Source organism: Pleurodeles waltl, chromosome 8, assembly GCF_031143425.1.
Source record: "Pleurodeles waltl isolate 20211129_DDA chromosome 8, aPleWal1.hap1.20221129, whole genome shotgun sequence".
Taxonomy (NCBI): Eukaryota; Metazoa; Chordata; class Amphibia; order Caudata; family Salamandridae; genus Pleurodeles; species Pleurodeles waltl.
In genome coordinates, this window is record NC_090447.1 from 1,454,468,734 (window position 1) to 1,454,491,909 (window position 23,176).

General features: G+C 39.0%; 1 protein-coding gene across 4 annotated transcripts in view; it reads right to left on the bottom strand.

Moving 5' to 3' along the window:
* Positions 1–23,176, bottom strand: part of LOC138248762 (OX-2 membrane glycoprotein-like) — a 123,844-nt gene that overhangs the window by 50,689 nt on the left and 49,979 nt on the right. For all 4 annotated transcript variants that reach the window (XM_069202635.1, XM_069202637.1, XM_069202638.1 and 1 more), the window contains one exon: positions 11,326–11,655. In XM_069202635.1, coding sequence (XP_069058736.1) covers positions 11,326–11,655 — 330 coding nt within the window. The remainder of the gene's footprint in view (positions 1–11,325; positions 11,656–23,176) is intronic.

Genomic DNA, 23,176 nt, shown 5'->3' on the forward strand with positions numbered 1-23,176 from the left:
AATCTAAAAAGAATGATAGCTAGAACCGAGAAATAAGACAACTTTAAAGAACGTGTAAGTCAATTAACCACCCTATGAAAAAGACAAAGTAGAAAAGGAAGAAAATAGCTTGGAAACTAAATAATGATTTATTGAGGAAAAGAAGACGAATATTATGTAATAAACTATCTTTGATTGTATATTCTACGCAAGTTTTGTTCAGGCAGGAGAAGTAAATCATATGGGAAATACCTGGACAGGTGCCTAAAAAGGCTATATAATATACAGCCAATAGTCCATCTCTGCATCTTTAAGACCCTTGGCAGTTGTACTTAAGTTCAAAATCAGTTCACTTTCACGTCTTCTCATTTGTAGCTCACAATTACAGCTACATGAATGGGCCTTTTCATGTTGCCACTCAAAAAAACCTAACAATCCTGTTGTTGGGGTGAAAGTGGTTGTAATGCTCTGTAAGTGGTGGACCGGTTTCCAACTTGTTGATATTTCTATAATGTTCTTGGATGAAAGTTTTCAATGGTCAAATTGTACTGCCTACATATACTAGAGAGCAAGGGCAGATGGTGGTCTACACAACATATGTGCAGTTAAAACTGATTCAATCTTTATCAGGAGTTTTAGCCGAGTGAACAGTTCAAAGTGTTTGATTTTGTTGACTCCTAGTCTGCAAATAATGCAGTTATGGCAGGTACAGAAACCCACTGGCTTACCTATGTAAGTGTCTTGTGTTGTCAGATTTGCTAAGAAGTTGTCTTAAAGGTCTTGCTCGCCTGAAGCCCATTTCTGGCCACATACTGATAATGTTATTGATAGATGGTGTTAGAAATGTGGTCTCTAGTTGGCAGAGATATGCACCCTGTTCAAGCAGGGACCACAATCCTAGTCAGGGTAAGTCACAACACTATTCAAACTAACCTATGCTCAACCTCTGATAGCTTGGCACAGAGCAGGCAGGCTTAACTTAGAAGGCAATGTGTAAAGTATTTGTGAAATAACCCATACAGTAACACGGTGAAAACACCACAAAACGTGTGCCACACCAGTTTAAGAAAATAGATAATATATATCTGAATTAAATAAGGCCAAAACGACAAAAAACTAAGCACAAGTCAAGATATCACTTTTTAAAGGTTCAAATGAGTCTTAACCCACAAGAATCAGTGGTTGTATCCTTTTACCACACAGTATGTGGGATACGTTAAAAAAATGACGCAGAGGGGCCGCAGAGGAGGAGATGAGGTGAAAAGTAAAGTGATGCATTGGTTTTTCGATGGCGGAAAAGGCGATGTATCGTAGCATTGGTTCTTCACTGCAATTCAAGGATATTTTCATGCCCAGGGATGAGCGTGGAAAACCCTGAAAGAGTTGAGCAGAGGCAACAGGTGCTGTGTCGACACAGCAGGTGATGCACTAATTTTTCAGTCGCGGAACTGGCGCTGCGTCGATCAGGCAGGTGTTGAGTCGAATTTTGCAGGCGTTTGCATAGATTTTCAGACACGCTGGATCATCATCTTTTTGGTGAAGTCTTTGATAGCCCTGAGGCCTCAGAACAGGAGGCAAGCTCAATCAAAGCCCTTGGAGAGCACTTGAGGTGGAAGGCAGAGTCCTTCCAGCAGAGACGGGGGTCAGCAGGCCAGCAGTCCTTCCAGCAAAGTAGTCGAGAGGAGTCCTTTGGGCAGCCAGGCAGTCCCTCTGACAGAATCCAGTTGTAGGGCCAGAAGTGTCTGATTTGGTGGAGTCACAGAGCCAATATATGCCATTGAAGTGGTGGAAACTTCAAAGAGTGGTTTTCAAGTACACAAGTTCCCCTTTCAACTCAGTCCTGTCTGCCAAAAGCCCTGTGTGTGTGTGTGTGTGTGTGTGGGGGGGGGGGGACCTTACATAAAGGGTGGATCAGTCCTTTATGTGAGGTCAGGCCACTGACCTTTGAAATCTAAGTGAGAGTCCCTCCACCCTTTCTGCCCAGGAGGACCCATAAGTATGCAGATGCAGCTGCATGTTCTGTGTTTATGGCTGTCTGGGCGGAATGCACAACGGGAGCTGTCAACCAGCACAGACTAGATGTGGATTGGAGACAGGCTGTAAGGCACAGAGAGCAGTAAGGGCAGAGAAATGCCTACTTTCTGTAAGTGGCATTTCTAAAATCATAATGTAAAATCCAACTTCACCAGTACGTAGGGTTTCTCACTACCACTTCAACCATACCAAAGATGACAAACCTATTCCTCTCAGATCAAAAATTACCACTTAAAAGGTATAGAAGGAGATTTCCAATCCTGGCCTATGAGAGGAGTAGTAAAAAACTACTTTGGGAGTTTTTCACTACCAGAACAGGTAAAACTTATAAGTTCATGTCCTGCCTTTTACGTACATAGCACCCTGCCTTACTGGGTACCTAGGTCCTACCTTAGGGATAATAAAAGGGGAGTTTAAGACTTGGCAATTAGTTTTAAATGCCAAGTTGAAGTGGCAGTGAACTGCAGACGCACGCCTTGCAGTGGCAGATCTGAGACATGGTTAAGGGGCTATTTATGAGTGTAGCACAATTAGTGCTGCAAGTCCACTAGTAGCATTTAATTCACAGGCCCTTTACACATATAGTACACTTTACTAGGGACCTAGAAGTAAATTAAATATGCCAATGGGGTAGGAGCCAATGTTACCATGGTTTAAGGAGAGAGCACATGCACTTTAGCCCTGGTTAACAGTGGTAGAGTGCACAGAGTCCTAAATCCAGCAAAAACAAGATCAGAAAAAGAGGAAGAAGGCAAAATGTTTGGGGTGACCCTTCTAAGAGGGCTATTTTCCAAAAGATGACTTATTAGTAAGAAGATGCCAGGGATTTTCAGACCTTTTCTACTTTAAAAGTTAAAAAAGCGAATATTGTGTTGCTGTTTACCTTTGCTTGAGATATGTTTGATTTGTAACTGTGTTGAGCACGTTTTCCTAATATCATTTGCAATGGGTTGTAAATAAGTTATTTTGTAACCTCTTTCTTGTAGTCTAATTAGGTCACTTGAAGCTGCTTGGTATGTTTCATCATCGTTACAGTTACGTTTAATTCGTTCAAATTCTCATTTATAATAGTGTCAATAGTGCTTCGTGGATGACCGCTATATGCTCATAAGGTTGATTTAGTGGTTGCAGCTTTTCTAAATATTTTTGGTTGTATTCTGTTGTCTTTGATGTAGATTGAAATATGCAAGTAATCAACTTGTTTAGGGGAGAAAGTAGAAGTTGCCTTAGAGTTCTATTTATAGTATAGTTGTTAATGTCCACCAAATAAGTTGTAAGATGTGTTTGTGGTCATTGCCAGATGCATAATAATTTTGTCTATATATTTGCTGCAGAATATTATGTGGCAGGTAAGGTCACTGAAGTGGTCATCCCAAAGCCAATATCTAACTCTCCCATAAATATATAAGGAGCAAGTTTTGCACCTATTGCTGTTCCTCCTATCTGTCTGTAGTATTCTCCATTAAAGCTAAAAAAGTGGTTTGATAGACAAAACGGCAACATCTCAATAATCATGTTGATATATTCCAAAGGTTCAGCTGGTTGTTGTTTAAAGTATTGTTAATTCCATCACTGTGTTTGACTGAGGTGTAGAGGCAAACACCATCTATAGTTACCAGTATGTAGTCAGATTCCCATGTTATGTCTTGTAGTTTTTGCAAGATATCTTTATTATCTTGTATATATATGAGGGAAGATCCTTCATTAATGGTTGCAACTAATGGTCAATGAATTCACCCACACAAGAGCATATTAAACTAATGCCTACTATAATTGGACGTCCTGGTGGTGGGAATTCTTGTGTGGATTTTTGGTAAAAGATAGAAGGTAGCCATAACAGAGTGATCAATGCAAAGATGCAATCTTTCCTCCCATGTTAACAGGGCAATTGTATACCATTTCTCTAGTTTAGATTTCAGATTAGATTGTATCTGCTTAGTTGGGTTGTTGGGAAATAACTCATAGCAAATGATGTCAGAAAGTTGCTGTGCTTCTTGTTCATAATATGCTGTGTGTAGGAGGACTATGTTCCCTCCTTTGCTTCCTTGATGATAACTTCTTTGTTATCTTGCAATGATCTGAGAGTGATCCTTTTCTTGCAGCTAAGATTTCTGGGTAGAAATCTGCTTTTCTTGCTCCATTTAGAAAAGCTGATATTCAAATCATGAGTAACAGCAGTATGGAATAAATCTATGGGATAGCCAGGTGTCAGCTAAGGAGTAAAAGTTGATGTCTTTCGTATAGTACTGACCATCGTTAAGGATGTGTCTATCCCCACTTTTTGTGCTAATTCAACAGGTGTCATGATAGAACCGTCTGCGAGTGAGGTAAGTAAGTGTATATCTTCCACGTCTCCTATTGTAGTGGTAACAAGATTCAAAATGGTGTTCCTTTGTGATTTGTGGTGGTTTCTCATTGAAAAAGGAAGTAAGTTTGAGTTTACGAGTAAATCTGAAAAAAGGCCAATCTTGGTTTTGACAGGGTGCCAAAAGCTGCTGTGCAAAATGATAATCCACGGTCAAATACTTTCTGTTGTTGTTTAGTCAGTGTGGTGTTAGAAAAGTTTATTGTTAGTTGGTGCAAGTACTTTGTTGTTTCTTTCTCCTTCTGGCTCTTTGTTGTTACTCCGGAGGAGGTTTGTTGATTTCCTTGTGCTTGTGAAGTTTCTAGGTATATTTTGGTATCTGTGGTATTTATATTCCTATATTACTTATCAGTAACATTTGACCTCTTCGAAAAAAATCCACATTTGTTTCGGAAGTAGTAGCTGAAATATCCCTTGCTGGTAAGTCTGCTCCTGAGCTGGGGCCTGTAGAAAGAGGATTGTTGTCTGGTTCTTTTGAGGTCCCAGTTGTAATGTTGTTGTATCGTTAAGCAATTGTATATACTCTCCCCTGTTGGTAATCTAATTAATTCTGGCAAAATGTTCTATTTTTTCATTTGATTATATCCTCCTCGTAATCATCTATGATTTGAGAATTTAATAATTCTTAGTTGTGATTTCCCCTCACTTTGCTTCCTCAATTCTTTTTGTTAATAAATCTATTTCTGTTTTGTAATTTCATATTCTTTTTCAACGATGTCAATGAGGTGTGGAATCATACTGTACAATGCTTCCTTGAAATTGGCCTCCAATTATTATTTTCTTTTTTCGGGATAGGTAGCTGCTAGTGGAAAAATGAAGATTCTAAGACCTTTGGGTATGCAGTCTGCTTTTAAATATTTTAAAGGGATGTTGCTTCCCACGATTTGTCTGTTTCCTTTTTTCAGGGCATTTAGGGTGTTTTCTAAGGCCTGGATAGTACCTTGTCCTAAGGTGTGATTCAGTCTACTTGGTCCAGATTGTTTATTGATAGGACAATGCAGTCATCAATTCCATTATTGTAATTGTCTCTCCAATCTTGATAGCCGGCCATAAAGGTTAGAGATCCTTGTTCCCAAGGAAATGGATGTTAATTTTCTTTTTATACTAAAGCCTGTTGGGAGACAGCATACAAAACCTGACTGCAAATAGTTATGCTGAGAGGGGTAAAAGCCAGGGGTTACATCTCCCTTCTGCTTGGAACCACAAGCATAGGATATCAGTTTTAAACTTGAACAGGTTTATTTCTGACACATTAAAATCCAGCATCTGCAGAGACACGCAAGCATGTGATTCAAGGTGGTCACCTCCCAATAAACATCAGAGAGCTTGGTTTTAACAACAATCGTTTCACTGATATGGGGGTGCTTTTCTCTCAAACTTTGCCTCACACCCTGTTTACCTTCCATATGTCTTGCTTCTGATATAGCCGTTTTCCAGGCGTTTTCAGCTGCTTTGAAGTTGGAACATGCCTGCAGTTTCTCCTCCTTTCAGCTGCCCATATTCCTGTCAGAGAAGGAGGAGTTACTCCAGGAAAGAGCACGGTTTTTGCCTTTGAATACCCCCACAGCTGGATTCAGCTGCTGCACCTGCGATAATACTTTAATTTGACTCCATATTTTATTTTCCACTGAATGTAACAATTCTCATCATTGATCCTGCTTCTGGTAGTAGCTTTCTTAAAAATGGATGGGAAAATTGTGCTTTCTAATGCTAATAAGTGCAAATAAACAGCCTACCACCTATCAAATTAAACCTTGTTAACTCTTCTGAACCTTCCTTGCAAGAATTTTGGAAGAATTACAAGCAGTTCAGTTTAATGCTGTCAATACTGCGAATTAATTTAAAAATATTTGTTAAGATATGGCTGGTCTGTCAATGAAACTCTCTAATGACAAAATTAAAATAAGAGACAATAAAATCAATGATCCCGAACAAACTTCTACTGGACTTGAAAAACTGAAACATGCAATACATTTTGGGAGTTTTTAATTTGCCTGAAAACACTGAAGGTACTGATTGCAGGAGATATCTTGAAAGCAGATTGCCTAACTTATTGCATCTAAAATCTATTGTCATTTGAAACTGATGAAACATATCAGCACATCACACCATAAGCCAGGTCAAACTAAATCCAGACAAGTCATTTTTAAGATTCTATAACATAACCATGTTATGATCAGAAAAGCTACTAAAGAAATTCCTTTTCTATTGGTCGGCGGAGAAAAACACGTTCTTCAACAAGATTTCGCAAGAGAAACAGTTGCCATGCGTAAGGAGTTTACTGTGCTACATTCCAGACTGACAATTCTGGTTTCAAATATGGCCTTTTTGACCCTACCACCATGTGTATCTGGAAAGACAACATCTCCAAATCCTTTCGCCACCCTTACGATCTTTGTGCTTTCGTTGATCATCATTTCCTCTACCTATGGACACACCGAACTTGGTAATTGATGTAAAATAACAGCTTCATCATCGCTCAAGTGGCTTTTTCAGTATACTTACTGATTATGGGATTGTGCTTGCTGGCTCATTTTCTATATGTGCGTGCAACTCCCATCTGTTATTTATGTTCTTTGTTATTGTTTCTGTGTTGTCTTTTGGTTCTTTTATTCTGCCTCAATATGTTAATTTCCAAATCTACTTTCGTGTCTATAACTCAGTACAAATGTTCTTGATCTTTGGTTTCCAACTCCTTTTCTTCTTCTTCTTATGTTATCCCATTGATTCTTCAAAACAACTTACACTTGTCTCTTTTAATGTTAAAGCATGATAAAATATTAGATTACTTAGCTAGAAATAAAGCTGATATTTGTTTTCTCCAAGAAACTAATGTTTATAATCAAATATTATCTTATACGAAAAAAAGGGGTCAGGAATATAAGTTCCTCTTCAGCAAAGGGTAAAAAAAAAAAAAAAAAAAAAAAAATGGAGTTGCAATCTTATTTTCAAAGAAGCTTCAAGTACATATTATAGACAAATACACTGATACCGATGGCAGATAATTATTTGTTAAAGTTCACATTGAAACAACAGTTTTGCAGCTCATTAATATTTATGATCTACCCTTTTGGAACAATTTTACTCTGGAATTATCAAACTTTACAATGTTTCCCTTATCGAGGTGGAGATTTTAATATGCAACCCTCTCCTTGATAGACTTTCTACAGCCAAATTCAGATGTCCTAAGTCTCTCCAATCACATTAAGTATTGTTTAAAAAACACCACACGTATTGATATTTGGCAGCTATATTTTCCAACTCACAAATAACTTACCTTTTTTTTTACCAACCTTCTTAATTCTCAATCCTGAATTGATTACTTCCTCTAGTCCTCTCTATCACTAATCCTATTATTAGAAATATTGAAGCCATAGACCATGCTATTTTTCAGTGTCTTTGCAACTGGATAACTCCAGTTTCTAAACAAGATGGCACATGAATGCTGACATTGTACTCAATCATTAATAAGCCTAAAATGTTGTCAGCCACTGATAAGTATTTTTCTCTTAACACAGATGATGTCACAGCTAATACAGTATTATGCATTGGGATACTTTTGAAGCTGATATTAGAGGTAAACATCTCTCTAATGGCTCATGAAAATAAATCACTTAATTCTAAACCTGCAAATCTCGAGAAGGAAATAGCTAAATATGAACGTTTTTTTACTACTGCTAATGACAGTCTTTTTAAACATGCACTGCAGAAGCTTTGTTATGAACACAACTGCTTGTTAAATAAAAGGCCTGGATTACAACTTTCAAAAACGCAAAGCAAAAATGTTCTTTTAATGCAAATTAGTTGGGAAAATCATTAGCAAACTACCTTTGTGTTAACAGTGACAGAACTCAAATTCATGGGAGAGATGGGAAATTTGCTTTACCTTCATAGGACATCCTTAAATTTTTTTTTAGAGTTTTACTCCTCTTTGTATAGTAAACTGGACATCACGGACAACCACAGTAGAGTTTATTTTCTAGCTTCATGTAATATTCCAATAATATCACAATCTGGTAAACCTACCCTAGACTCAACCATCTATATTGATAACATTAATGCAACTTTTAAATCGTTACAACAAAACAAGTTCCTGGGAGCTGATGGTATCCCTGCAGAATTCTAAAAAATGTTTTCTAAATACCTTGCTCCTCATCTATTTCCCCTACTTACTACCTTCAGTACTACATGATGGTATCCAGCTCCCCCACTGAACCTCTGATCACAGAATTACCCACATCTGACACAGATCATACTAAAGTATCTAATTATCACCCTATCTCCCTTATCAAGACTGCAAACTTTATGCAAAAATTCTTGCCATCAACTATACTGTCTCATATCACCCATACAGATCAACAGGTTTTATGGAAAAGTGACACTCTGGCAATAACACCAGACTCTTATTTCATGTTTAAGATATCTCTTCATTACTTTGCCCTTCTGACCTTCTCACTCTTGACTGAGAAAGCTTTTGCTATGGTCTACTGGCAATTTTTATTCCACACCTTAATTTTTGGTGATTCATTCATTAAAATGGTTTCGTCCGTTTATTCATCCCCTTCAGCAAAGGTTTTAATCAATGGGCAATTTTCAAACTCTTTCCCCATTTTTCGAGGAACTAAACAAGGTTGCCCGTTATCTCCTATAATTTTTCTTTTAGCCATAGAGCACCTAATACCCACTATACATAACTCAATTGAGATTCAAGGATTAAATATTTAAAATATTAAAGCATCTGCATATAACATTGTAACCCACATACCACTATACCGAATGTTCTCACTCTTTTACATCCTTATTCTTTAAATAGCAATAAAACCGGCATTTTTATTAAAAATGTTTAGCCTACCCCTGACATTGTTTGCCAAAAGATAAACTAAAATGCTTAGTCAATCATATCTCATACTCAATTAAACAAACTGCTATATTAAACTGTAATTATTTACTTTAAAAATTATAGACAATTCATCAATGGTGTCCCCTCACGTCTAACATGATGGGGAAAATTGAATCCATAAAAATGATTATTGCTCGTAAAATATTTTATGTATTATCTACGATTCCTCTACAACTACCTCTCACTTTTTTTTTACAAGAAAATACATAGAATTAATAATAAACCTCCATGAATTAGTTTTGATAAACGAAATGTTGCTAAAAATCAGTGGGGAACTTGGCTTTCCAGACTTCTACAAATATCATAAGGCCTTTAATATTAAAAACATGGATCCTTATGGTTCAGACAACACAATTCTACTGATATACAGAAATGGCTTCAAACTGAGCAACATTTATGTTTTCCATTCCCTTTACTAAATCCTCACTTTGGTATAACCTATTAAAAAAGCTTGACAACAAATGAATTTTTTTTTTTTTGTTTTTTTAGAAAACTTGGATAGACAAGGGCATTTATAGTGCCAATGCCTTTTTATCTTTCTCAGATTGACATCAAAATTGTTTTTTTACCATGTACAGATGAATGTTTTCTCAAACACAATACCCACAACAACTTTTTTGGACATGGAATTGTGTTTAACTGCTTTTAGTATTTCTGCATATACAATTTCCAAATGTTATTAAAAATATTTATACAATATAGGAGACGTAACTCAATAGTAATGTTTTTAAAGAAAAACTTACAAAGGCCTTTTCTGTGGACACCTGGAGGAAAACTTGGTTACTAAATATTTACAGCTGGCTCCCTGTTGCTTTACACCAAGCAAATACATTTCTCTTATTCAAATGTCTATGGTCGCCACTTAATTTATTTAAAGCTAAACCTCTGGATACTCCATTGTGCTGGCATTATAATATGGTTGAGAGTTTTTTTAAACAGGTTAAATTTGAGTGTGCTATTATTTCTGAATTTTGGAAGAAAGTCTGAATGCTACTACTACAATTTTCCCCATCTCGGATACATTCTCCTATGTTGTTTGCAAATCATTTGCACGGTCATGTAACTTATCTGATATCCATAGCAAATTACTTCATTTCTTATTATCCTCAGCTACTAAGTCAATTACATCAAATTGGAAAGATGCATTTTATTATATCAGTGCACACATGGTGGTCCTGGGTTATTTTGACTAGATCAGATTCTCATTTATGCCTTAATGCCACCTCATTTCAACTGTTTCGGAAACCTGTTATATTTCCTTGCTTATGCATCTATAAATAGATCTTCATATTAATTAAGGATTCATCTTAGATCTTTTATAGCTACATATATAAGAAGTAACTAGTCTTTGTTCTTTGAATTTGTTTTCTACCTTTACTTATCATATGCATATTTGTTATTTCTACGGGTACAGATAAATGACTTTTGTATTTGCACATTTTTGTTCATGCACCTTTTTGGTAATATTTTCATTTACCTTTTTGGCAATATTTTTTGTATTATCGTCATTACTTTTGAAAAAAATATTTAGAACTTTAAAAAAAACATCAAGCACCTACTAGTGTTCACTTCCATTATTTTAGTCATTCCACACTCCTGATGGAATGCAGGCAGAGGCAGCATGTGGTGTCTGGGTGAAAGATAAATGAAAACTGGTAGCAGACAAGAGTCACAAAAGACTGGTAAAAATAGGAGTAGGTTTTTCAGAGCATGCTGCAGTTGAGAAGTTAATAGGAATCCTCTCTGGTCAGCAGAAAAAGGAGCTTCAAGAATGAGGTGGGCCAAGGTAAACTGTACATGAGTCACTCAGGAATTATGCTAGCAAGCTAAGCATGTGCTTCCTTCAAAGAAAGAGTTTGAGCCCTCTTATCAAGCTACAGATATTTGAACGAGCTAGTTATGTATGCAATGCTCAACCCAGATAGTTATACATCCGTCTCATCTTTGTTACACCATCACTCGTCCCGGACTACCTTTATTTACAGAAGGTTGATTTTTACAGCATTCTGAGATTTAGATTAAAGCATAACTGTACCACACATCTCACCTCTGATGACCACGCAGGTGGATCCCTGCTTCGACCCTCCTGGAAATGTGTTAAAGATACACAGGTAGCATCCTTCATCCTCGAGTCTGACTCTCTTGAAAGTGATGGCCGTCTCATTCAACTGCAGAAGGGTAACGTTCAGGCGATCGCTGTAACTTTGCTTCACATTTACCCCTTCTCGGGGGGTGTAGGTCGCCACATTTTCCTGGCCAGAACCAGTCTTCTTCTGCCATGTAACCTGTAAGATATCTGATGGAACGAGAAGGGCGCACTGCAAGGTGATTGTTCCACCTAAACTCACTGCTGTGCTCTCTGCGGTTGACACTTCCCCTGAAGGAGGAGGGAAAAAAAAACCAAATACATAGATGAACAGCCTAGCTGGGATTAAAAACAATTCTCATTGTTTAACTTTTTTGTCCGACAACTGATGGATAGTGAAAAGGAAAATTAGGCCACATTTTCATAATTTCCCACCCTGAACTCGAGACTATCATCTGAGGCAGGGTTTATAATTTTATATGATTTCATACCATGAAAATTATTTGTCAATTTAAATTTGATTAACACAGACCCACAATACTGGATACATGTTATTCTTCAGGCAGGGTGCAAGTATACGTAACCGGGGAGGACACACAAAAAATGTTAGCCCCAAACCAGAAGAACCATTAGGTCTGGTTTGACAGTGGTGTTTTCTGCAAAACCTACACAGAGTGCTCGTTGGCTATGCTTGCAAGAGTATTTCATCTCTCCTTATGTTATTGGCTGCCTGTTGTATAGTTCGACTTTCTATGGGGTGTTTGCATCCAATGAACAAGGGACTATTTTAGAACTAGTGCCTTTCATAAAGCGCAGTTTGTTTTTGTGCTTTGTGTGGCACCACTGATGCATAGCTATGGATTCCATATGTTGTGTAAATAATATAATGGGACACGTGTCCTGTCGGTAGTACACAGGATACACAAAGAATGCTTTTAGATGGAACATATTTACAATGCACTTTTTGTTTCAGTGCAGGCGTAGGGCTGCATTTGCCACAGATAGCTTGCCTTTCAACAACAATACTCTAAATTACCATTTAGAACTGTACATTAAAATTGAAAATCAGACCTGCTGGCTTTACCAGTGTGTGTTTCTATTAAGCAGTTTACGTATCGGGCAGTACATCTAGTAGAGGAGTGGTTGAAGCATGCATTACAAACTGGCAAACAACAATACGCAAAACAGGACTGAATCATAGGACTACTCCGCAGACACTGCTTGCCTTCCTATCTGGCATATTTTGTTCAAACAGAGACTGCAGACTGAGTACAGAAGGAGGGATCTTGTTACTAATCAAACAGAAGGAACTGAGGTCTACCCAATTGCCGACATTTATAGTATTTAACTCCACAATTATCTCAGTCATCAGGAAAAAAGGGTGACATCGGCACTAACATACGTGGAATGAATAAGGAAGAGCAGAGTAAGTGCTCACTTTGTTAGGTCGTGCCCACTAGACAGTGCATGCACTGGATTACAGTGGATTTATAGCCCATCACCCCTTACCATTGGTAGGCTTTATGGTCACTCCTTTTCTAGCTTCCATTTGCTAGAGAGCTGTGAACTTTGCTTCCTCTTTGCGCTTTTGTCCCTCCCCGGGAGCAGGGATGCATTACTTGTTTCCTTCCACTGTTCGCTTTACAAGTGCTGCCTTTCTTTTTCTTCAAGCACTATACACGAGGGTGTTTTTCGTCATGGGCTTCTCTCTTTCGTCTTCATCGCACTCCAGGTTCCTCTTGCCACTTCCCTGTGTGGATTTTGTTCCAGTGTGCGCCTCCCTGCCAGCTTCAAGTTGCTCTTCTGTTCTCTCAAGCCCTCAGATCCAGTTTTGCTCTCATCTAGCACCTCCGGGTTGCTTCCACCCAGTCTTGCTTCAACACTCCTTCACACTCCTGCTAGTGTTGCTTTTGCCACCCTCATGTTGCTTCCCCGCAGCCCACAAAAAAAAGTGTGATTTTTACCTTTATAATTAAGAATTCAACACGGATCAGTGATGGAAAAAAACCTAAATGATGTGGTGGCCGCATCAAAGGTTAGGCACTTGTTTGCATATTTTTTGTGTTTCTTTAGTTAAACTACACAGCATTGGGATGCAGCATAGCTCAAGCCAATAAATCCCAAAGGCGAGACCTATTGGCCTTGCCAATGCCTGTTTAATTGTTGGGGTAAGCTCCCCTTCAGCAAATTTCAGATTTGTGCGCTTTGTATGGTTCACAGGAAAAGGGATGAAACTCTTAATTTATCAGAAATACACACAACAGCCAGGGAACAGTCGGGTCCTCAAGGTAAACCATATTCTCAATCCTCCTTTAATCCCGGTGAAAAAATAATTCCTGATGAATCCTCAGTATTAACTAATCGGTTCTTGACAAAATGTTCGGGTGCTCATGGTGGGAGGTGTGCTATTGGGCTGGACACAAAATGGCTGTATGTTTATCAGGCTCTAGCATGTCAACAAAATGAAGGAGAAAAATAAGCAGTGGCACCTCAAAACAGCAGTAGGGAGTCAACTTTTGACACAATCAAACAATCAGCATTTGTATACCGCAGCTCTGTCAACCCTTGGGGTATCTGGGCACTGAGGATGCCATGTGACAAAAAAGCCAGGTCTTGAGGTTCTTTCGGAAGCCCACTAGAATGGGTAATGTTCGGAGGTGTAGAGGTAGGTTGTTCCAGGCATTAGCAGTGAGGTAGGAGAAGGCACTGCCCGCTGCGATGAATGCCGGGGCTGAGGGCGAGTGAGGTGGATAGAAGTTGTCTTGTGGGCAGATGGAATCACAGTCAATGGTTTATGTAGGATGGTCCTTGCTTGTGTAGAGCTCTGTAAGAGAGTGCAAGGACCCTGAACTGGCATCTTTTCGGAATGGGGAGCAAGTGGAGATGTCTGAGGTGGGGGAGATGTGGGTCCTTCTCAAGAGGTCCAAGATTAGTCTGGCTGCAGTGTTCTGCATTTGTCTGGAATCTTCTGAGAAGCTGGGTGGAGATTCTGGCACAAAGAGCGTTGCCGTAGTTGAGGCGGCAGGAGACAAGGGCTTGCGTGATGGCCAAAGGCAGCTTACACTTGGAATTGTAACTGAAACTATGATCTAAGTGAAATCCATGCTGAGCATTTAAAAGCAGCAATATTTGAGAAAGAGGCGTATTGAAGAGCACTAATAAAAGTTCTTGTTAGAAAGAGGTGTAAAGAAAAGAGCTAATATTCTATCACATCTAATTTAGAGTAATGAACAGAGCTCACAGCAAGTGTTGCCACTAACAGATGAACACACAAATAGTCACTGGAGGTTTGATCAGTGTGGGGTTTATTTTTTGGATCTCTGAACAGCAGCCAATAACAAATGCCTACAAGAGTATTTAGACCAAGTTGAGCCTGGATGGTGTAAAAGAGGAACAACACTGCAGCATATTACCCAGAGTAGGAAAGAAATTAAACTAGGATGGACACTCCTGGAACCTGGAGACACATTTTTATGGTTCACAGACCACTTCAATACCCAGATGTAGGAAACTGGGTTATGGGGGGTGGAAACTCTAGTCAAGCAACAACTACAATCCTTGTTAGGGTAAGCCACCAAAGTAACTACGTTAACTTCTGCTTAACCCCTTAGTAGCTTGGCACAAAAGCAATCATCCTTAACTAAGATGCATAAATGATAACGCATTTATGCAACACACAAACAGTAACAGAGTGAAAACACAACACAAGGTTGACTGAGATGGAGCACGAGCTGGATACAGAGACTAGGTAAGTCTCACTGAAAAAGTTATCTTCTTAAATTCCGATTTCACGAGTTTGTGGCAGAAGAGGCTGCAAAGAGCAGGGAAGAGCATTGCAGCTGTTCATCCCTGTAGCGTGAAGAGAAGGCCTGGCATTGTGGATGGTCATAGCCGCAGCACAAAGATCCTGTAAGGCGTCGCAGACTGTAGTTCATGAAATTTCGTGGTCACCATGGGATGTTGCTGTAGAGCGACAGCTCGGGTTCACTGGAGCTTCACACTAGTGGTTAAGGGAGGAGGGAGAGTCTTGGCACGAACAGGCTAGTTCATGATCACGAAGAGACCAGTGTTTCAGGATTTCTCCTATCATCACAGAGGAGTGCACTCTGATGTCATTCAAGGGTCCAGGACCCGTGGAGGCACCTCTTGGGGATCTGGGATTGACCCTAGCAGACTCCAGCAGGTCACAGGCTGGCACCAGTTGCAAGTCCAGGCAGGTTTGGTTGCAGAAGGTCAGCCTGGCAGTTGCAGGGAGGCCTCTGGGGCTTGGTGTGTCCCTCTTGCTCAGAGCAGGATGTCAGTCAACAGGCCCCTGGGTTTACTCAGGTTAGCATGGGATGAAGAGGGCAGGTCGAGTCTTACTTCTCGGAGAGCAGGGCAGGTCTCAGGCAGCAGAGCAGCACTCTGTAGAACAAGACAGGACACAAAGAAGTAGGCCAGCCCTTTGGTAGCAGCAGAGCTGTCCCCTGAAGAAAAAGGCAAGCCTCAAGCAGCATGGCAGTCCTCTGAGGAACAAGACAGTCCTTCCTCTAATGTCCACAGGTTCAGGAGTGTACAAGTTGGCTTGAGTGTCCAATGTTTATACCTGGTGCCAGCCTTTTAAGTAGGGGGAAACTTTTAAACTACCTCCACATCTGTTCTGGAAAGTTTCTTCCTTTCCTTCTCATTGCTCCAAGAAGTCTAGGGTCACAAAATACTAGTATTAGGTTCCTTTGTGTGTGCGCTGGAGGCAGCCCTTACTGAAGTGAAAGTGGCACAGGGAACAGTTCCACCCCCACCCATGCTGTCAAGATGGCCCATCCTCTTCACACCCAAGCCCTTAGTCCCAATGTCTGGGAGGAATACACAAATCATAACAGCAGGGCCATGTGATCCAGGACATTGGCATAGGGCACCAAATGGCTAGGATAAGAAAATGTCAACTTTCTAAAAGTGGCCTTTTCAGAACTGTGACTTAAGATCTATCTTTACCATTAAGGAGGACTTTAAATTACAATTCTGTAGGGACCATACATGACATTTCTCCCTATTCTCAATCAAAAGTTATCACTTATTAAATGTAATAAGGTAACCCAATGTTATCCTATGGGAGTATGTGCGTTTCACTCCAAGGACATTTAAAACTTAAAAGAACATGTCCTACATTTTAAATACAGTGCACTCTGTCCTATGGGCTGTTTAGAGCCTAAAGTAGTGGGGACTTATGAATTAAAACTGAAGGTTTAGGCCTGGCAAAAAATTTGATTTGTCATGTCAAAATGGCAGTTAAAAACTACACTATAATCTACAGTGGCAGGCCTGAGACATGTTTTAAAAAAAAGTTACTTTCATGGGTGGCACAATAGGTGCTGCAGTTTCACTAGTAGCATTTAATGTACAGGACTCAGGGTACATTTAATGCCAAATTGGAGGGGGTGTTGAACAGAGGAGAAACTTGGTGCTCAAAGACCCGGTCGGCACACAATAAAAAAACATATAAAAAAAGCAGTGCTCACATAGGGGAAAACACCTAATCCCTCAATCTGACAAAACTACAAACAGAGACATATGCTGAAGTAAATCAGTACATATCTTCCGTTAATGATTTAAAGTCCATATGGAAATATCTTGATCATGTAACGATTAAATATCAAAGCCCAAAACACATTATCATAAGAATAGTTTGATCTTATAACAAGCATAAACAAAACGTTGCAGTTCTTCGATGTAGTTCAACCAATCTGTGATTTATTTGTTTCAAACATAAATCTTGTTCTCCTATATGTATGGATGATGCATTCCAAATGTACCCCAACCAACACGTGTTTCGTCTAAGGGAATAACCCCACGACTTCCTCAGGGCTAGAATCATAGCAAAAAATAACCTAATGGAAGTATACAATTTTTTATATTTACAGCTGTAATAGACAAACCCTTCACCATAGTGTCCTAGGAATGGAGACTAATTGTTACAAATCACCTCATTGTAAGCGTTCTAAAAAAATAAAATAAATAATGATTCAGTAATATTCTCGTGATTTATAAAACTTCTAGTGCATTGACATGCCACAATTATACTATTTATTATAACAAGAGCTTCATATGCACATATTGTGCAGATACCAAAACGCTCAAGTAAAACGGTGTAATGAACCATGCACACACATGTGCAACAGAACCTTGTGATAGCATAAATGGAAAAGTCTCAACTGCTCTCAAAAACCTACCTGATACAATATAAATTTTATAGTCAACTACCAATTTCACAAGTCCTATCGGGCGAGCTCCAACATAATGCCCCAGGTTGTACCAGCTGTCAGAATTCAAATCAGGAATGCTAAATCAGTCCAACCTACCATGCGATAATGTTACGATCTATTCAGTGGAATTGTGAACCTCAATTTATCACGGTGCTTAAGAGTTTCAACGTGATAACAAATGTTATAGAAAACATACATAAAGTGCATTTGCAACATAAACATTAAAGTAACCCTAACCAACAACTGATAAATGAGTACACTGCCCAACATTATAGCACGAAAACAATTTGTTCTAATGCCTATAGACAAGAGTAAAAGAGTAAAAGAGCTTTCGGCGCCATTGGCGTTCATCATCGTGAAAATGTTATTGTTTCATAATTTGTGGGCAGAAAACATAACCAGTATCATTTATATCATAAAGAGAGTGTAGTTAATTAATATGCTGAGCAACTCACATTATAAGTGGAAACGCCTATTGCAGTGTTCCATCGGTCAGCTCAAACCCCTTGGAGCTACGGCACAGAGCAGAGAGGCTTAACTTAGGGCAATGCATAAAGTATTTATGAAGTACCATAACAGTTTTAATTTAAAGGAAAAATGCAAAACAATTCAAATCTCAAACCAAATTACAAAAGGAGTAAAATGTAATAAACAAAATTATACCAAAATGAAAATCCCAATAAGGGGGAATCCAGAGTTATGACTTTGTTTTACGTAGCCATAGCACCCTAAAGCACAAAGTGACAATGATACTCAATGGTTGCTGTAGACCGGGACCTAGGCGCAATTTGAGGATGGCTGAGATGGAGCGTGAATCGGATACACCAGCCAAAGTTGTCCTTGTCAAAGATGTTACCTTCTGACTGAGCACTTTAAGTACCAATCCATTACATGAGTAAAATTCAAAAGACTCCAAGGGCTCAAGGAGGGTACTTAGAGATTCATAGGGTGTCAGGCAGAGGCCAACAACCGGGTCCAGTCCACGTCCAGTTGCCACTGGAGCTTGGTGCATCCCTGTAGCTTGTACAGCAGATCAGCCTTATGACCCATGGAGTACACTTTTTCTCTTGGGTACAAGGGAGAGCAGGCTCAGTCCCTCAGGCTCCTCTCAAGTCATAGACAGCAGATCCAGTCCTTTTCTGTTCTTCCTCAGGTCCAGGAGCGTTCTGAAGTTGGTGCCCTGAGATGTCACATTCATGGCTGGCACTAGCTAGTGATAGGGAATTACTGCTGGGCAACCCTTAACCAATGAGGTAAAGGTTCCTAAGATCAAACGTACTTTCTTTAAGCATTTTTAAGTTAGCAAAAGTCTTTGGCCGCACTAAACTTGTGTTATGAGGGGTGGGGTATGTTTGTGTAAGGAGTGTAGTGTGGTAACCCTGGTATCCTCGCACATCTAACACTAAAATCCAGTTGAAGCAGTCACACAATAATTCACAGTAAACCCGGAGACAGACGTCTAGTAGAGCAAAAGTAGGATTTTTGAGTTACCAGATAGTGGACACACAACAATTGTCTTGGTACGCTCTTCTTTCCCTTTCAAGCCTTACACGTGGCTCAGACCTGTCAAGTAGGATTCAACACTGTAATCACAAAGGATGCTCACAGCCTCCACCTTGCATGTTTGGTGAAGTTCAGCAGAGTCCTCTCTGCCCATTCAGGTTAGCCTACTGTTTACTCCTGTGGGGCCTTTCACATCTTTTTCCACACCTATTCAAATGCTAATCCCTGGCAGGGAGAAAAAACTGAGAGCCTTCAGGAACTTCAGGTAGGGAAAAGGTAACTTTCTAAAAGTTACTTTCTTTAATATATATTCAAGATCCGACTTCACACTGAATTTGATTTTTTTCATAACTAATAAAACAGTTGTTTACTTATTTTTCTAGCTAGCCCCATTTCTGCAGGCCACTAGTGGCATTTAACTTGTGAGGACTAGGACAATTTTATACCATATATTAGGGACTTAAGTGCAAGTGAAAGATACCAGTTAGGAGTATACCAATTTAATCATGTTAAAAGGCGGAACACAGGTGCTTTATTACTATTCAGCCGGGGCAATGTGCACAGAGTTCAAGATCCAGCCAAAATACAGGGCCCACCAAGGGTGAAAAATATGAGGTGACTACGTAGAAAAGGCAGAGTACCTACAAAATAGACTTAAAAGTGAATATGGAAATGTATTTTGAAGCCACACCCTCTCCAGTGAAACAAAAGACACGGTTATTAGAAGTCATTCAAGGGCATCAGCTCAGTTCATAATTATCTGGTATCTTGAGACTGAAGAGGAAGGTAGACACCGGAGGGATTTCTAGTAGCTGCATACGGTAATGAAACCTAATTAGAACAAGGCCATATTTGCGACTCAAGGGACTGCTCCCTGCTTCAGAAAACAATGGTTTCAGACACCTACAGACCCACAGATATCTCTAGAAAAGACCTAAGGTAGTTCAGCCTCAAAGATGAATTGGTAAGAACATAACTTCTTGCTACGAAGAAGAAACAGAATGATTATTCAGTGCTCTTTCATAGGGCACCGTTGGTGTGAATGCTTTGTCATGTGTCACCCAGACAATAACAGGAACATAATTCTCACATAGAACATTTGGATTTTCCACTAGGTGTTATTTATTGGATTGTATGCTCATGTAAGGTGCTTTAATTAAAAAAAAATAAAAAAATAAAATAAAAAAAAATACACACCCAGGAGGTTAATTACAAAAAAAAAAAAATACATCCTGCAAAAATTCCACGTCAGATGCAAAGCAATGACAGAAACACTGACCAACCGTTTGTCCCTGCAGGCCTCTCTACAGAAGACCTCAGGTGGTTTAGCTTGAGGCTGCCAAACAAACCCACAAGAAGACTGTATAGAAAAAGTTCACTGAACAAGTAAACCATCTTAGTTCCTAAATTCAGTACAATCACTAATGATATTTGAGAAACAAAATATTTTCATCCCAGTCCGTGTCTTAGTCACCTTGTTCCACTCTCCTGTACAATGTTGCGCCTTTCGTTGTGCATGGTACACTAAAGATTACTGGTGTTATCAAAGCAACACAAGCCACAGAAATATGATGATTTATTTAGCTTTTCAAATCCTTTGATGTTGGTTCCACTCACAAATGAAAGCAAATCTATGCCACACCCTCGCAAAGACATGGTTACCAGCACAATTAAAAAGTGGATCCCCATCATACATGTCCGTGTCACACTACTACCAAGCCAATATTTATCCCAAAAGAGGTTATATTTCTTCTTTTGAGATTACTACACCAGTGGACCATTATTAGAACCAATCACTTAAAATCAACAAGCCTACACAACACACCCTAATGTCACCTGCAACAGATCAAATACACAACTGTTAACTATTTGACTTGAAGAATCAGACTCTTTTGCCTAATGATTTAGTTTGTGGTCAAGAACGCTGAAACACAACTGGACCACAGCTCCTGGCATGTAATCTACAACAGAACCATTCAGACAAAGTTGCCTCTTTAAGAATCTACAAGCTACAATAACGCTTTGGGTTCAAGACGCCACAAAATGCTGCCACTGGTTCCACAGTTCCTGGGAAAAGCACCAGCAGCCACACTATAAAACATCCAAATTAATTATTTATCGCAACGTCCCACATAGAACTCCAACTCCATGTGCCTAACACGTCTGAGATGAGTAAAAAAAAAATGTGTCTCCATAGACAAAAAGCGCCAAGGAAAATCTTTTTGCACCATACCAGGCACTTTTTAATGTACATTCCAATAGATCTAGTCTACCCACAACCAATTAAGACATCGTACACCCCTCTGATGTTGGTATACAAGTTTGCTCTTTCCTTTTATGTAGTACAGATTGACAACTATTCTGACACAGGAGCAGGTATGAGTTCCTGCTTATTTTTTGCTCACCGAGTCCTCGCCATACATAGAACAAGTTAATCCTATTTCTTAATATGTATCTTTTAAATATAATAATGACCCAGTACGACACTCTCTCTCCTTCTCATATGCTACCAAGGGCATCAAAATGTATCAACATTATACCATATTGTAATGAATCTTTAAGTGACTTGAACAACAATGTCTTTTTTATGCCCAATATGCACTATGAATGTCTCTTTATCATTCATGGAACAGCTGCCAGGCTGAAATAACTGACCCTTTCTAATACAACTAAAACATTACAGGTGGCTTCTTTGTTTATTCTTAACATTTTACAATGTTTGACAGTGTTGGGTCATTTCACTAATGTTCACCTTAACCTGCTACAAATCGATTTTTTCATGTCCTGTCTGATTAAATATCACTTGAATGACTGACTTGTATTGATGCTCATATGAATTAATGTTTATGCCACAAATTTAAATTTAAGCAAACTACATTTCCAAGTATCTAAATCAACTAAACAAACAGATTTCTACAATGCATTTCCTGCATGTATGCACTAAAAAAGGACTCCCATTCATAGGCAGAACATTGTAGCTCTTTTGCATTGTTTTACTATACCCAATCCCTTAGGAGGGGGCAACCCTTTTGCATAAACAGATTCTAAAAATCTGCCACGAATTCATGGCCTGGTATTAGACACCTCTGCAATATTAAGCCAAAATTAATTAAATAAAGGATTACTAAACGTAAGATTCTACCCAATTCAAAAGAGTTATTGCAAAAATGAATTATAGTCCTGCACAACCTGTTGCACCATGTGGTACTATTAACGCAAATGTTTTTGATTAAAATTTATTAATGAATGTTTATGTATTCTGAATAATAAAAAGTGTAGAAAATAATTAACGTAGAAAAATAATGCGCACGTTTCAAATGGTGACCTTGAGGAGTGTCCACCACATTTCATGTATAATATTAAAAGAGTAATTAACATATGGGAAATATTGAAAAATGTATTAAAATAATGTAATAGTATGTCATATTGAGAGATATAACTAATGCTTTGCATTATATTGTAGAGCTTAATTTAGCCAAAGTCGTGGCCTAGTCTTACCAGGCCTTATGCAGAAGCAGTATTTCTATTGTTAATTGAAGATGCTGATGAGCTGAATGACTGAACCGCTCATTGTTTAATAAAATTTACTTAGCTGAAACCTTTGCATGAACTGACAGGCAGGAGATGATGGAATTGGAAATGTAGCAAAAAGGGTGTAAAGTGCTCTCAGTGTACTTTCCCAGGACTCGAACAATAGAGACACTGACTGGAGAAGAAAATGCAACATTTTAGATACCGGACGAGCCGGATGATGAGAACATCGTACAGTGAACCAATCAACAATCTGAGAACTGTGTAATATTAGAATTGAGATTTGAATTACAAAATGTATTGGTTAGAGTAAAAAATTAATTGACCAATTAGGAATTGGGGGATAGTCTGGGTTACATTAATATAACAACGTGACAGAGGGAAGAGAGGGGAGATGTTAAGTGCAGATGTTAGGGGAAGAAACCTTATACCGATATTGATGCAAAGAGATTTGAGATTCTGTTATTGGGCTCATGCTCTTGAGGGCCTGATGTGATGCTGATTGACTGATGACCTGAAGACGAAGACTGACTTTGTTG